Source organism: Lepisosteus platostomus, chromosome 11 (genome assembly GCF_059453375.1).
Source record: "Lepisosteus platostomus isolate fLepPlt1 chromosome 11, fLepPlt1.hap1, whole genome shotgun sequence".
NCBI lineage: Eukaryota > Metazoa > Chordata > Actinopteri > Semionotiformes > Lepisosteidae > Lepisosteus > Lepisosteus platostomus.
In genome coordinates this window covers 43,621,767-43,636,739 of record NC_142621.1, presented here as the reverse complement: position 1 = coordinate 43,636,739, position 14,973 = coordinate 43,621,767, and the positions used below count along the sequence as shown (strand labels likewise).

The 14,973-nt window shown below is 42.2% G+C and overlaps 1 protein-coding gene across 5 annotated transcripts in view; it reads left to right on the top strand.

The window, feature by feature from the left end:
* The first annotated feature begins 329 nt into the window (after positions 1–329).
* Positions 330–14,973, top strand: part of sdk2b (sidekick cell adhesion molecule 2b) — a 228,598-nt gene continuing 213,954 nt past the window's right edge. For all 5 annotated transcript variants that reach the window (XM_088599880.1, XM_088599881.1, XM_088599879.1 and 2 more), the window contains exon 1: positions 330–1,721. In XM_088599880.1, the coding sequence (XP_088456006.1) occupies positions 1,586–1,721 (136 nt within the window). In that variant the 5' untranslated portion in view covers positions 330–1,585. The remainder of the gene's footprint in view (positions 1,722–14,973) is intronic.

Here is a 14,973-nt window from a genome sequence, read left to right as displayed (position 1 = left end):
TTCAATTCACGAGTGTTAACCTTTACATGTAGCTGATAATTTCTCGTACGGTTTACTCGCATAGACTGTAGCCTATGTGTAGTACGATTTACACCTTCATTTCATCATCTCTAATAATGACAGAGTGAATCGTGCCATTCAGCAATGATCTAACCGACAGTTCTACAAACTGTCGTAAAGCCGGGCATAGAGATGGGTTGCTTTCCAAATTTCCAAATCCAGGATGATACAATACCTACAATGTCATATTTCTGTACACCGCGCGGTGGCGGCCTCCTACGCTTGTAGCTCACTTCTCTTTGAAACGCACACCAAGCTCGCAGCTCATATCTGGCTGAGACCCCTGCTCTCAAAGCGCACTGTAGCACTGGCTCCGCTACAAGCGCCCGATGACGGCTTGACTCGCGTTTTTTCTCCTCTCCAGCTCCCTGTGCCCTGTTCCATTAATTTGGTCGTTTTAGTTTATTCGCTTTCCAGAAGTCAATCCCGTTAGCACGCTCGCACGGGCGGAGAGTCCGCGGTTCCGAAACTTAATTTCTGTTGCGGACATCCGGCTCGTTCTAGTACAGGACCAGACCCGAAGACTGAAAGAGGTCCCGTTTACACGGCAGAGAAACGAACCACACACAAAAAAAGTGGGCTTGCCGAACTGCACTCTTTTTGGGATCGAGACAGAGGAAGACTGCAATTCTAGCCTAAAGCTACTAAGAAGATACGCATAACTGTCAAGGCAAAATCGTCAAGCCCACAAAGCGGCGTGGATCACTTGCAATTGCAGAGAATAAACTTTCTTGAACAGCGGATTTATAGTTGGCGCAAATAAATGTACATTGACTCTATGTCCAAACGAATACCTTGGCCTACGTGAAAGGAATGTCGGGCACTGTAACCTGTTTCGCAGGACAAGCGCGGCTCTGTGTTCTGTGAATGTGCGTGATAGTAACCAGGCGTGGGATTTCAGATCGCTTAAGGACCACTTCCTACGTTTACTCGTGGAGTTTGTATTCTGGGTGCAGCAAGAACCATCCGTGCGCGTTTGAATTAATTTGTTCACCGCTCCGTAAACTTTGATCAGCGTTAGTAAACGCGAGGGGAGACGTATCCCGGAGGTGAATCATGTTCTCGACTAAAATCCGATTCAAAACTTGCGGGTTCAGCATCTTCATGAAACTGTGGAATAGGTTTGTATAAAACCGAATCTTAAAACCCACACGGAGTAAGTTTTCCTGCTGCGAGAAAGTGACAAGAACGAACCGCTATTTACTGCCTTTTTATTTCCAGTGAGTTGTTGTTGTTTTTTTTTACCCAGCGAAGCTAATTTTTGTTCACTCGCGTTTGGGAGCCGCCAGACATTCGAATACAGAATTCCTGGGAAATTCTCCTGCGCTAAATCGCCCCGAGACGCCGCCGCCACCTCCTCCATCTGTTTCACGGTGCAGGAGTCGCTCCGGAGCTGGGCTTCGGGATCTAGCAGTCCCGCACGAACACACACAAGACTAGCCGGCCAGCCACAGTACTGCGTTAACCACAAACCCCCCCCCGACACACACAAATACACACACAACTCTAGAGGGACCTGAGCAACATGTATCCAGCGTGCCGGCCACACGCTGTTGGTTTAGCCGGGTTCTGGAAAATGTTTACGGATTCGGCCGGACTGAAGTGGCGCTCCAGTTGGATTCTATTGTTTTCCTTGCTAATCTACACCGCAAGAGCTCAAGGTAAGGACTGGTGATTTATTTTTTAATGACGGGAATTTTACAGAGCCACACGGCAGGAATTTCACGTGTTATCTATCGACCCAAGCGCCTGCTGCGTGTATTGGGGGGTTGTAAAAATATTATCCGTCTGATTTAAAACATGGATAGTGTTTCCTACAAGTGTTTCTGGCTTTCTTGATGTAAAAATAATAAACTCATGTTTTATTTCTCCTGTGTACAGTATGTAATATTCTCCTCAGTACCATGTTTTGGGACGATGTAACGGTTCTGTGTGAGCTGCCTGGGGGATGAAAGTAAAAACTGAAATATACCGAACAGTCGTAATTTAATTTAACTGAAGAGAAGGAGCGATGGGGGGGCTAACACGCTAATTGCGAGCCGAGATTCATCTGTGATAGAAAAGGGTTCGCTACTTGTACACAAGGGATCAAGTTCAAAGAACAAGAATGTTTGAATAGCGCCGCGTATACATGACGCACAGGTGATCATATTCCTTAAAAAGACGACTTGGAAATGCCGTTTTAGAATTACGCGAAAACAATTCCGAACTAATGTTAAAGAAGTCTGACACTTTATCTTTTTAAAAGCGAGTCCCGTCGTCGTCATTTAGTTGGGATCTACATAACTGGATTACCAGTTCCCCGTTTAACCTTAAGCCTGACCTGTAAATAATCAATGAAGTTAGTAACCTGGGTTGTAACGTACACGTACAGAAGCGTGGCGTTTTCTGTTGCAAAAGGTACGCAAAGCTCTGTCTGTTGAGCAACAGGAGCCCAAACTCCTCCTTGGTGTGTAAGCGTCCATTCAGCCCGGTTTCAGCGTCGATTTACAGCGCTTTCCGCGGCTGAAGCCTAAATGGTCTTATGCAAACTAAAAGCTTACACGACTGCGCGCGTTTAAGAAATGCAGTGTAGTCCTTGTTTAGTAAAATTTCTATGGTTCAGGGTGTCTACATACTGTATATTTTTAATTCGATTTGTGTTTTTATTATACAATTACAAGTGGTAAAGTGTTCATGTTTATACTTGGTCATTTTTTTTAATTCAAGTAATTTTCAATTGAGGGAGACTCGGTTTTTTAATATACATGTTTAATTTATCGGGATAGTTCACTGTGAGTCTGCTCTTCGCGTTACAAAAGGTTTCGTAAAAAATAAAAGACAACGCATCAAAAATAGATCAGATAGTGGAAGTCTGCAGTATCCATATTCCTGTTAACAGAACGAAATCATTGAAAATGTGCGAAAGAACCTGCAGTAAAACACAGGTACTGGAGTTTGAAAATGTTCGCTCACAGGCGTTTATACTGTAGATGCCAAGTCTGTGAGATGTATTTTGTTTCAGACGTACTGTACAGTATGCGTGAACCAGCAGGGTTTAAGGTCTGTGATCCTGGGACTTTTTTGTCCCTCTTTCCCTGATGCTAAATACTTATCAAAAACTCTGCAGGGGTGTAGCTAAAATCTCATTTGTTAGCCCACTTCTAAATCTTCTTTAAGAATATGGAGAAACCTGTTTTTTTTTTAAGATAAATTGTATTTATCTCCATAGTCATTTGACATATGCACAGATTTATTTTCATGTATGGTTTAGGAATAACACTGGGCCAACAGCCTGGTGAGTAAAGCACTCTTGTAGTGTCCTTCCAGAGCGATCTCTGAATGGGTCTTGAGGGGGGTGAATTTAGCAGCAGTAGGGGGTGGAAACATTGATCCTGTCAGTCTTTTGTCCGTTTGGATGTTCTGTAGGTTAGTCAGAAGGGTGAGAGATTGTTAAACTCTATGGGTGAGCTCTCATTGCTCCAGGCATCTGTAAAATCTGTGGGTCAGTGTGCACCAAGCCCTGTAATCTCCGGTGGGGAGGACATGGGATAGGAGAAAGCGTTCCGGACTGCATCCGAGTGTTTATTAACAGCAAGAGCACTCCCAGATTCCCTTCATGCCTGTGAGTGCCCCAGAGTTTGGGACTTTTTTATATACTTCACATAGTCTTATGGACATCAGCCCAAAATATTCACAATGCCTTTCTTACAGGATATCATCCATTAGTCTGTGTGGAAGAAAGCAAGCCCATTTGTAAGTGGCATAAACGCAGTTCTGTCCTTTTGTGATTTTGTGTGTACAACACACTGGATTGTCTTTGGCAGAATTTGTATTATCTGTACAAGTGAGACCCGTTTGGAGTGCTACGATTCCATTGTACATTTCAAGTTGCCTTTCTGTAGTTTATGTCCGTTAGGTCCACATTTCTTACACATACAGTGGCAACACCTTAGTGCATTCTCCAAACATATACTGTATGTGGTGCTACTATGTAAAGAACTAATTAATTTCAATTCAGTGATTATTTTGTGTTACTGTTTATTAACTGGAGCCCAGTTTGTACTGCAAAAACTACAAAATGACCTGCTTAATAGTGTGCCCCATGCCAATTAATGACAATTACAAGCTTGTCACTTCAGTTACACTGCGTGGAGTTTCAATTCACTCAGTTTATCCCCTTGTGTACGGGTTAGAGCGTTGCACTGAATTTCACCATTAGACAACAAAGCCAAACAGAAATCCAGTCTCAAAATGTTTCTTTTATAGTGATCATGAAACATCTAGATTTAAGTTGAATTTCCTCCATTTTGTTTTTTTTTATTTCTATACATTTATAAAATATGTAGAACAGCACCTTGCAGTGTGGAAGATGCTATATTTCTTCATTATTGTTTCGATGTCATTACTACTGGCCAGCTTATTCCACTGCATTTTTGTGCTGACAAGCTTTGCCTTAATCATAGTAGGAGACAATTCAATTGAACGTGGCATCCCCCAAATAAATCACAACCAACGCAAGAAATTAGATTTTCTTGACTGGTCTGTGCTCGGGTGCTGTGTGTGCATGAGAGCGAAACGCAGGCTAATTACCAGACGGATTTTTTTATGCAAGTGTGAGCCGCTTGTGTCTCTGCTCAGCAGGTCTGTCTGCGCTCACCTCCATCAGCAGCCCCGCGCAACGCTGCCGAGACGTTTGTCGGTGTTGAACTTCACTGTCGCTCTCTATCTGCTCCTTTGCAGTGGTGTCGGGGCGATGAGCTGATGCCTATTGCTAGCATTGACATTATTCCATGCAGCCCGCAGTGTGCCGATCCGCAACAATTCCTGTGTGCTCTTATCAGCTCCCCAGAATTCGTTTGAAAAGAGGCAGACTGTATGCTTCTCTTTCAAAAGACGATGCCTGTGGGAATGTAAAAGCTTTGACAAGGAACATTTTCATCCCGGTTTAACACATTTCTTAGCAGTCAGAATGATTATTAAGCAAAGGATTTGCTGGAGTTCACACATGTAGGATAGATGACTTCCCTGAATTGGTTAAAGTCGGTATTAGTCCTCTTGGGTGGTGTCCATACTGGGCAATCAGCAGCTTTGTGTTGCATCAGTGCATCTCTCTCTGGCTTTAGCACAAAGAAACATACAACCAACACACCACAGTCTTTATTTCACAACACTTTAAATAACCACTTTATCCGAGTTGGGGTCGCAGTGGGCGCAAGGCAGGTTACACTTTGGATGGGACGCCAGTCCACTGCAAAGCACACACAGACACAAACGCCCCTACAGATTTACACAAGTCAATGAACCAACAAGTACAGTATGTCATGTGACTGTGGGAGGAAACCCAGAGCAGCTGGAGAAAACCTACATGAACATGGAGAGAGCATGCAAACTCCTTGTAGATAGCACCTGAGCAACTGAACCTAGAGTCCCACCCTGCACTTCAAGGTGGCAATACTAACCAATAGTTCAGGTGGGTAGCTGCGTCAGCCTCACACCTGAAGAAGGCTTCACAGCTGAAACGTTGTGTTTTCTCTCTTCTCTTTTCAGCATGGAATAAACCTATTATTTGTTCCTTTGCAATACTAACCAATGCTCTGTTGCTTGTTGGGATAGGCTCCAACTCCCCAGCAACACTGAATTGTATTAAGCAGTTAGAGGATGGATGTATTTGCCACGAATGACTGGACATTGATAGTAGGAAAACCACTTGTCCCTTGCAAGGTCACACTATGGGTTAGGAAGAGCCATTCTCATGAAGCTCCTCCTTGCAATCCTCAGTTGCCTTCAGTGAAGGATCTCTCCATTCATTTGCATGAGCTTACATCTCTGTTGGTAAAGATGGGGCCCCCTGTGTTCTGGAATGCAAGATTCACATTTAGCACTGTCTCTCTCCTTCACTTATTATCGCAGAATCCCAAAATAGTCACCCAGCCACGGGTTTTTTTTTTTCTGACACTCACATAAATGACACTTGTACAGTCTCTTCAGATGTGCATGATCTTTGTATAGATGTGATGCCCCTGTTCAGTTCATATTTAAGCTTGTATAGGAGTTCGGGGCATGTTTTTCTTTTTGTGATGAAACAAAATCATTAAAAGCTTCAAAAGCAAAAGTTCAAAACACGGCTACCACTTCCTGTGACTGAGGACCCCTTCCCCATTGTGCTGAACTTCTTACTGATTCTTAATTGCACATTGGGATACCCAGTAGACTCCTGTGAGGAACCTTTTCCAGTGCCTGCTGTTAACTGTAGGCTTTTTTAATACTGCTTTGACAGCTTATTGAAAAACACACCTGGTGATGGCTACTACTGGGATTCAAATCAACACAATGCATACCAAAAAAGTCCTTAATCTAAACGGAGCTGAATATTTGTTCCGATTGCTCGTTTGAAATACTTTTTGAACTGCTCTTTTAACATCCCGTCGACTGACTTGTTTGCTACACTTAAGCTTTTGCTGCCTGTACAATTATCCAAATGTGTGTGTACATCTGTACCTGTGTGCACCATGGGAGCAGACAGTGACATGCTGCCAAGCAAGACCAATGTAATTTCCCCACCTTGAGTATTATTCAGATTTACAGTAGCCAGACATTTCCCATTCTCTCTTCTTATGATTATATTGGCTTATTCCCATGGTCAGCATAAAGGACCCTTTTTAAATATGTGGGTAAATCCTTGTGTGATTAGAACTCCCTGATCTTATGCATGATTAAGATAATACCCTTGTATATTACTGTACACACAGCCAGATACAGCTGCATACAGGCTATGGCTTAGTGCTCACTGTACTCCTCTGTAGTGTGCCTACAATAAGACAGCAGAACTCTGCTGCTATAACAAAACCCCTTTGAGAAACAAGGTCTTTAAGCATTGCTGCATGCCAAGCTGTGAAGTCTATTGCAGCAACTCAGCATATGGTTTGAAGTGGAAGTACTCCAAGAGTCTGTTGCACCACTGTGGAGGCAGAGACACCAATGTGTATAAAGATGTCTTTATCCCTGTAATACCCAATTTTACTGTTCCTCGAAGAGATGGTTTATGCCTTATTCATTTATCTAGACACTAATTCTGCTACTGAGTGCAGTATGGTAATGAGAGGGCCAGTTGCACAGAGCACATCAATGTGCACATGCACAAGTGCACATGGAAGAATGTGCACAGCCTTAGAAAAAGGCTGCTCAGTATACTGTTACCGCACTGTGTGAACCGAGGCCTAGAGTATGACCATGGGAAATGTACAGCATGGGGGATTTGGAATTGGGCATACAGTAGATTGACAAAATAATTTCAGAGGCAAACAAATATTTGAGAATTCTGAACTATTCAGTGCAATAGTGTTGTCACTTCTGACAATTGCCCACATCTGCATAAAGACCCCTACTCTTGCTTGTCCAAAACGTTCTGTTGTTCAAAGAGAAGGGCAAATGTGCATGTTTGTGAACAAACAAAGATGGAGATGTTGAAATGAGCACTTTCGAGCATGGAATTGCTTTTATTCCCTAGCTCCACTGCGGTAAAATGGCCCAGTCATACAGTCCCCCCCGTGTGATTCACAAAGCCAAGCCATGACATTTTGCTGTGTTTGTGTCTCCTCCACTTTGTGCTTTGGCATTGTCTGTGCTGTCCTCCCTGTCAAAGCTTCCTGTTTTAATCTGGCAGGGCGTTTTGTGTGTGTGTGGGTCAAAGTGTTAAAGATGTTCAGCTCGGCTCTGCATGATAAAAACAGCTGGAAGATACTGTTCAGTCTAATTCCTGCCCCCTCCCCCCTGTCTTGTTCAGCACATCCTTTCAGTTTTAATCCACGCTTTGCGAAGGCCTGCTGTTCAAATCTCTGTCATGCAACGAGGCCGGGTGTTGTTGACAAAAAGCGGCTTTTTTTCAGACCTCTGCTTAAAAAGTCCAAGCGTTTCCAAGCAGATGAACAATATGTTGTTGGTCGCTTCATAAATCCAGCGGTGCAGGAATCTGTTTGTTTTGGTTTTGGCTGTCTTGTAAATGGCTCTCGTTTGTGCCCTGGCTCTTGCTGAAATGACCTCCTATTCTTGCTGTTTGTCTCTATGCATTATTGATGAAGTTCCTGGCCGGTAGGGAGAGTAGTTTCTGATGGTCAAGGCCAATGTGTTTGCCAGTAGTGACGGCATTCTTTAAAACTCCTTCTTCCAGAACCACGTCCCTGGTTCCGGCTCAGGCTAAATCCGTCACACTCATGAGACTGGGACCAGTTCCTTAACTTGAATGGATACAGAGCAACCACTGACATGAGTGTCTTCACCTTGCTGGAGAGATGAAAAGTCAGTTGTGTGACCTCTGAGAGTGTGTGCAAGATGAGATCAGGCTTTATAAGAAACATAAAACATTTAAGAATTCAAACGTGTCTCTCGCCCTCCTCCTCCACTATGAGGGAATAGTTAATTGCATCATTCTGGTTCTGCTAATGAATTTGCCATCGGGTTTTGCACAGTCTTACCTGATATGAAAACCTCTCACTGATTACTCAGGAAACTGATGTGCTAGTTCGTGAGGCCTAGAAGATGACAGAGGAAAATTGTTTAATTTAGGTTACAAAGCATGAGCTCTGTAGATAGGATGAATGCTGTAGTCTTACTGTGCTGGTGCAGAAGAAATAAAGCACATGAGGCCTGATCTCTTTATGGGTGTTTGTTTATTCTACAACTTTTCAAACTAAACTTTTTCAAGTAAATGAAGAGTTTAGGTGGCAATTGGTCTGCAAACTTGGCCTCCTAGTAAAGGAGATGCATCTTTATCATGGGAGAAATGGACAACTCATTAGTAGTTTATGGATCACTTTTTGTCAAGCCCCACTGAAGAAGAAATGGGATAACTATTACCCTTCTAATATCATTCTTTATGAACTCTACTGTGATGGAAAGATTCCAGGTTGTATTGGACTTCAGTACAGTGTTTAAAGTAATTTCCAATAAGACAATTTGTCCTGTAGCTCTGGGTGATATTTTCTGTTATCAATTCACGTTATTGTTTCTCATGTTCTCCTTCTGATAGGACTGTAATTTGAGAGCAGAATCACATCAAGCAGCTTCCGTTTCTTTTTTTTAAAGAAAATGTCTCACTTTTTTCTTGCCCGTGTGAGAATTTTTTCCCTGTTTAACAATGTACATATAACTGAGGCCAGATCAAATTTCTAACAAAGAACACATACCTCGCACAGTACTGCATTTAAACTTCACTTGAGATGTTACAAGTAGAAATGTCTTTCAAAAAATCTCTTACAAATTTCTTTTTCTAAACAGTTTTATTTATGTTTAGCCTTTATGAGGCCGAATGCCTGGGTTTTCTTACGTGAAAAAAAAATATATTCCGGCGTGATTGAGATTGCTCAGGTATAATGCAGTGGTTGTGGAAGATGTTCCTACTTGGAGAAATTTGAAGAATGCTAACATGCCTCTTGGTGTAATGAATGAAGGCTTTTTCTAAGGTTTTAGAGAGAAAAGCTAATCTCAGCACTGCGAGGATTGTAAGAAGCCTGGTCACCCAATGAAAGAATAAAGCAAAACAAACGTGTGATTGACTACAATATGTAAGAACAAGCCACATTTGCAGATGCAATTTACATGAAATTGCAAGCTGTGATCTTTTATTTTTTTTCATAAAAAACCAATCATATACAGCAGGCAAGTTAAGCAGGTGTACTCAACTTTCATAATGCCAACAACCAATTTTATCCTTAGTTCAGGGAGAAGTCCATGAATATAGCTTAAGCAAACATTTTGCGAAAATGTCACAGGCCGTCAAGCTGCATTTGTAATGGAAATGCAATCAGATCGGCTTGGAATTAGGAATGCAGGGCCCACCTCTGAACCCAGTAATTGCTGACCTCTTGGGGACTGATAATAAGGGAGTGCAGGGGAAGTGGTCTCTTATCAGGCACTGTGACAGTGATGTGTTACCACACAGAGACCACTATAAAGAACCAGTGGCTTCTGAAGTCGGATCTATTAAGAAATGCTTGTTGTCAACTTAGTAGCACTTGGCAAGAAGGCCTATTAAACTAATAACTCACATTGCTAAGCAATTTACTGTGTATGTAGTTGTGTGTGGCATCCTGGACTGTTCCGATCATGAGTCAGACACACTTCCTTTCACTAGAAATGTTACCTGCTTAATGGAAGATGTTATTATTTGTATTGTCTTTGCAGTGGCAATACACTGTTTTAATCAAATGTTTAAACTGAAAGGGTCACCTTGTGCTCGCCCACTGTAGCCTGATCCAGTGAAAGTGGTCAGGTTTGACCATTTTCTTTCATGGCTTCACTGATCAATTTAATTGTAAGCAAGTGGGCAGATGAGAAGAGGTCATTGAGCTCCTCTGTCCTGTTTGAATATTAGTAATGAATTGATCTGGGGATCTCATCCCGCTGTTTCTTGACAGAGGGAGTGGTATCTGCTTCAACAGCAAGGAGGTCTCCTCATGTCAATGTGTGTATCCTATCGCATCCCACAGATTGCCTTCAAGTTCCTGTTTCTGCAAAAGGAACAAATGGAATACCTGCCCATCTAGGATTAATCAAATCTAACCACATGCTCCTGTTAGAATGCCGTTCTGGCCAAGATAAATATCTCTTTTGCCTTTCAGGAGATAAGGTAAGCATGTGTAATTGCCTTAATTTTGTGGGATGCCTTAACGTTCTTTGGGAACAGATGCAGCTGCTTTTTTTGATCCCAGCATTGACGTAGAGTATTGGTGAGGGATGGCACCCTTCTCCAAATCACTGTGAAGATACAGTGGAATTCCACCTCATGGCCTGTGATGCAATATTGACATTCTCCAACTTCAGCACCAGTCCATCATTTCGATGCTTTTAAGTAGTCCGAAATCATTCGGAAACCAGTCCAAAAGATTCCAAAGGCAGCCACATCCCAAGGAAGTGCGTTTGTTGATCTATGACCACAAGAGCTCTACAATCAAATGAATTCTGCCAAGAGACTCCTGTATGACACACACATTTATTACAGCAGCATGAAATGCATGTTCCAGGACATCTCATTTACATTTTGCCTTTTAAGAAATTTGCTAGAGCTTTGATTAATTTGTTTTACTCAAATTAATTCAGGGCTTAGACGGCTTCACATCATGACCTATGTATCATTAGGCTGCATCACATTTATACTCAGAAGAATTGGATTGTTCTTGTAGTTTGAGCATATTAACATAAAAGGGACACAAAACAAGTTCAGAGAACAAAATGGGAGTCTCGTAAAAGGCGGCTGCAGTTTAGTGACAAGGGGTTAAGATTTTGGTGATCCCAACATTGGGTTAAGATCTTGGTGAATTTTTAATAGCGCTTGTGATATTTCTGTTAGGTAAGCTGGGCATCTTGAAATATGAAAGGCTAAATGATAGATTAATGTTTCTTAATAGGGAGATATTTTCTTTCTTTTTTTAATTAGAAGTCAATTGAACTTATAACCGAGCAACAGCTGTGGCACAGAATATTTAATAACAGTCGTCAAAGCAGAGTTCTTCAGAAAGTTTAATAAGGCCGAGATGAAACGTTTTTTCTTATGTATTTCATTTGACATTTTTAAAAAATTAAATTACTTTTTCATTGTTCCCCCTAGTTTAGCAGTGCTTAAGTCCATTGCCTCTTCATTTTGCACATAAGCCTTCTGGCAGGTCGCGAACAGTGTTGCACAATTAGAAATGATGGAATTCTGAATTGTTACAGGATGAAATAATGCACCAAGCAAACTGAAATTTGCTGAGAACAAAACAATTAGTTTTATTTGTGTTGCAGACAGGAAAATCACATGCTGTAGCTCCATTATACTGATTTGATTGCTTTTTTTTCATGCATTCAAAAATTAATTAGAAGCATATTTATTTAATCCCATGACACTGGGAGACAACTGTAGGAAACAGAAGAGCACTGTTGGTCCTGCCTTCATCCTCTAGCTGCCCAGCTGACTTTGCAGACTCCAGGGGTCCATCCAGGAGACAGGATGGGTTCTGTGGGGAGGTGGGAGAGGGGTTTATTCCTGAAGGAAGGGGAGTAGTGGGGTCAAGGGGCGATGATGGATGGGGGGAAGAGTTCAAGAGTCCTCTTCCTGGAGGGGCTTTTTGTTTGTATGTCTTTTGATTGTTCTGATTGAAAATAAAATTTGAGCACAAAAAAGAAGCATCCTGTATTTGCTATTTGCTGCTTCTTTTGTAAGACCTTGTGTGGTAGTATAAAAATGCACACTTTCCTGCCAAGTGAAAAGGATACCCCAAGAATCTCACAAGCTCTTGAGACCCCGGGTTTTGCTTAAGGAAGGCTGAGTTTGGGGTTATGATGTTCCAATCTATCCGAGGTGAAGAGTTGCCGGTATTCTTCCAGACTTTGTGGGACATCAGACTGAGGAAAAAGACCCTTAACTTTGAGTTTTTACAAGCAGCATCCTTTTGTGTTAGCGCCAGACCCCTGGTGACAGAGGTCCTGTTTGAGAGCAGTGTTACAGATAAATAAGATACTGTATGAGTTCTTCCAGAACTCTCTGAACTGTTCCATATTTTTCCATGCCTCTACGCCTCATATTGCTGGCATGTGGCGCTTGTGAAAGGCAAAAGCCATTAATATGATAAGAGTTATAGCCAGGCAAGACTGGAGTCTCTCTGCGATGATAGGCTCGTTCCAGCGCTGGGAGAGCGCAGTCATGTGTGTTGCTTTTTAAATGATTACATTTGCATTCCTCGTGTTTTCTATAAATATATAAAGAGATGAAAACAAAACCTCATAACTCAAAATGCGTTTGGCTTTTATACATAATTGAGCAGTGTTCCTGGTTGCCGGGCTGAGTGGCGTGCCTAGTTCTTTCTGAGCCAATCTTCTGGAATCCATCATGTTTACAGGCAGCACTCTTGAGTCCTTGAAAGTAGTTTCGCGAGTGTCTCTGGCAGCAGTCTGCGGCTGCGTTCTCTGTTCGGAGAGGGCAGATTGTGTGGAAAACATGAATAGAGAAACAAGACAATAAGAGCCTGAGCTTCAGAGGCCGAACTGGAAAAATGAGCCCACGTTGTGGTATCCCGTTAATCCGGTCCTGTCGAAGGGATGAGAAAAGTTCAACTTGTTTTTTTTCCCCCTTAGAATTCGAAACTGCCATCGCAGCTTTTTGTCATGTCTGGTGCAGCTTGGATGCTTGGAGACGAACTGCTGCCTTTTCTGAAACTGGTACAGAGACATCGAAAATGGAACGGAACTACTAAGAAAACAAAAACACAAACAAAACTTGTGATCGTATTGATAGAATTGATCAAGCGAGAAGATAAACGGCTGGAGTAATAAAACTGTTTCACAGTTGTGAGAAACTTTTTTTACCTCCATTGCCCCAGTTAATGCTGAACATACCTGCACTAGCATATCCTCTTAAGAGGTCCCAAGCCTTTAACGGTCCCCAAAAGGATCAAGCTGATTGATCAGATCAAGCTGATTGATCAGAAGTACGTAAGCTGACAAGAAAAGGGAAAGTGTATTGGAGAGGTGCAGTCAGTGGAAGTCCAGAGAGAGAGGGGTTAAATCATTTTAACTCCATGTCAGCAGTGCGGGGCACCAACTAGGCCCCGAACCTGACTGGGAGGAGCTGTGCAGACCCCCATGGCTTCTCGTGGTTAGCGAGTGAGAATAGTGAGAAAGCAGGCTGCACAGCACAGAATCTTTCTCTCCAGGTGCCGCCAGCTGGAGAGACCTATCCATCTTGATTTTCTAGCAGTTACAATTTTAATTACACCTGAGTTCTGTCAAGCTGCCAGTCGGGGCGGGGATATTGATTTGCCTCCACTAATTGATTAATTGGCATGTTGATGGGAGCTGAGCTTTTTCCCAGCCTCTCGGCTCGTCTGGCCGTCAGCAGCAGCTAATAGCCTACTAATTCACCATGGAAATTTGGAGAGACTTAAAGGGATGGGGGAAACCCTTGTATTTTATTGTGGCAAGAATCTGACATTTAAAGGGATGGGAGCCAGGAGCCCCTGTGTTAAATTGCAGCTCTGAGGGAAAATGTGAAAGGCTGCATGTTTCCAGGTTATTCCTGAAGTGATTACATGGTGTCTTAAGGAAAGAAGGTCATGATGCTTTTGCAAGATGCATAAAAAAACTAATTTATAGTCGAGCCGCATCCCAAAATAGTTTCTCTGCTGGAATCTGGACAACAAAAAATGACCCCAATAAAGTGAAATGCTGCTTTTCCAGCTGTTTAGGATCAACCCCTATTTTTAAAGCCGACATCCAATCCAAAATTCACATTTTGAATAGAAGTAACTTAATAAGTTTGGAAACGAAGTCCAGCTCTCAAACCTCAATACCAAAGTAAATTGAAGCAAACGTAACCATTTGGATAAGCAAACTAGTGTATAAAACTACAGTGATCTATGTTTTTGCCTAACTTGCCTGCTACAAACTCAAGGGAGAAAAAAAATCTGTTTAAAGCTTGAGAATGATTCAGCATTCGTTGCTGTCTTCGAATACAAAAGAAGTTTCATCCTCTTGAGACGTGCGTTGTGTTATTTTTGGTAACTGTGTACAGTTTAGGCCAAAGACAGCACAGACGTACAAAGGCTTTCAGCTGGAAGAAATTCAAATGAAATGTCTTCCAACACCAAGGGTGAACAAAATGGTTAACCTTGTTAGAAGAAGAGATTTGCAGAGTCCATCATTTCATTAAATGTTTTCTCCTGCCCACAGTCTGGTTGTGAAGTAACAGCAAAATGTAATGTAATACTCTTTTAATTCTAATCACTTCTTTCAGGAACTGAGCAACTTCACTGGACTATGACTATGGGCGGACAGAAATATCAAGAGCAAAGGAAAAAAAAAGTAGAAAATGCTAATAAGTCAAGGCAAATAAATTTAGTTGGCCCCCTAACTTAATGCCCGATAAGTGACTTTACTGGCCAAAATTATCCTTGGAAAGGA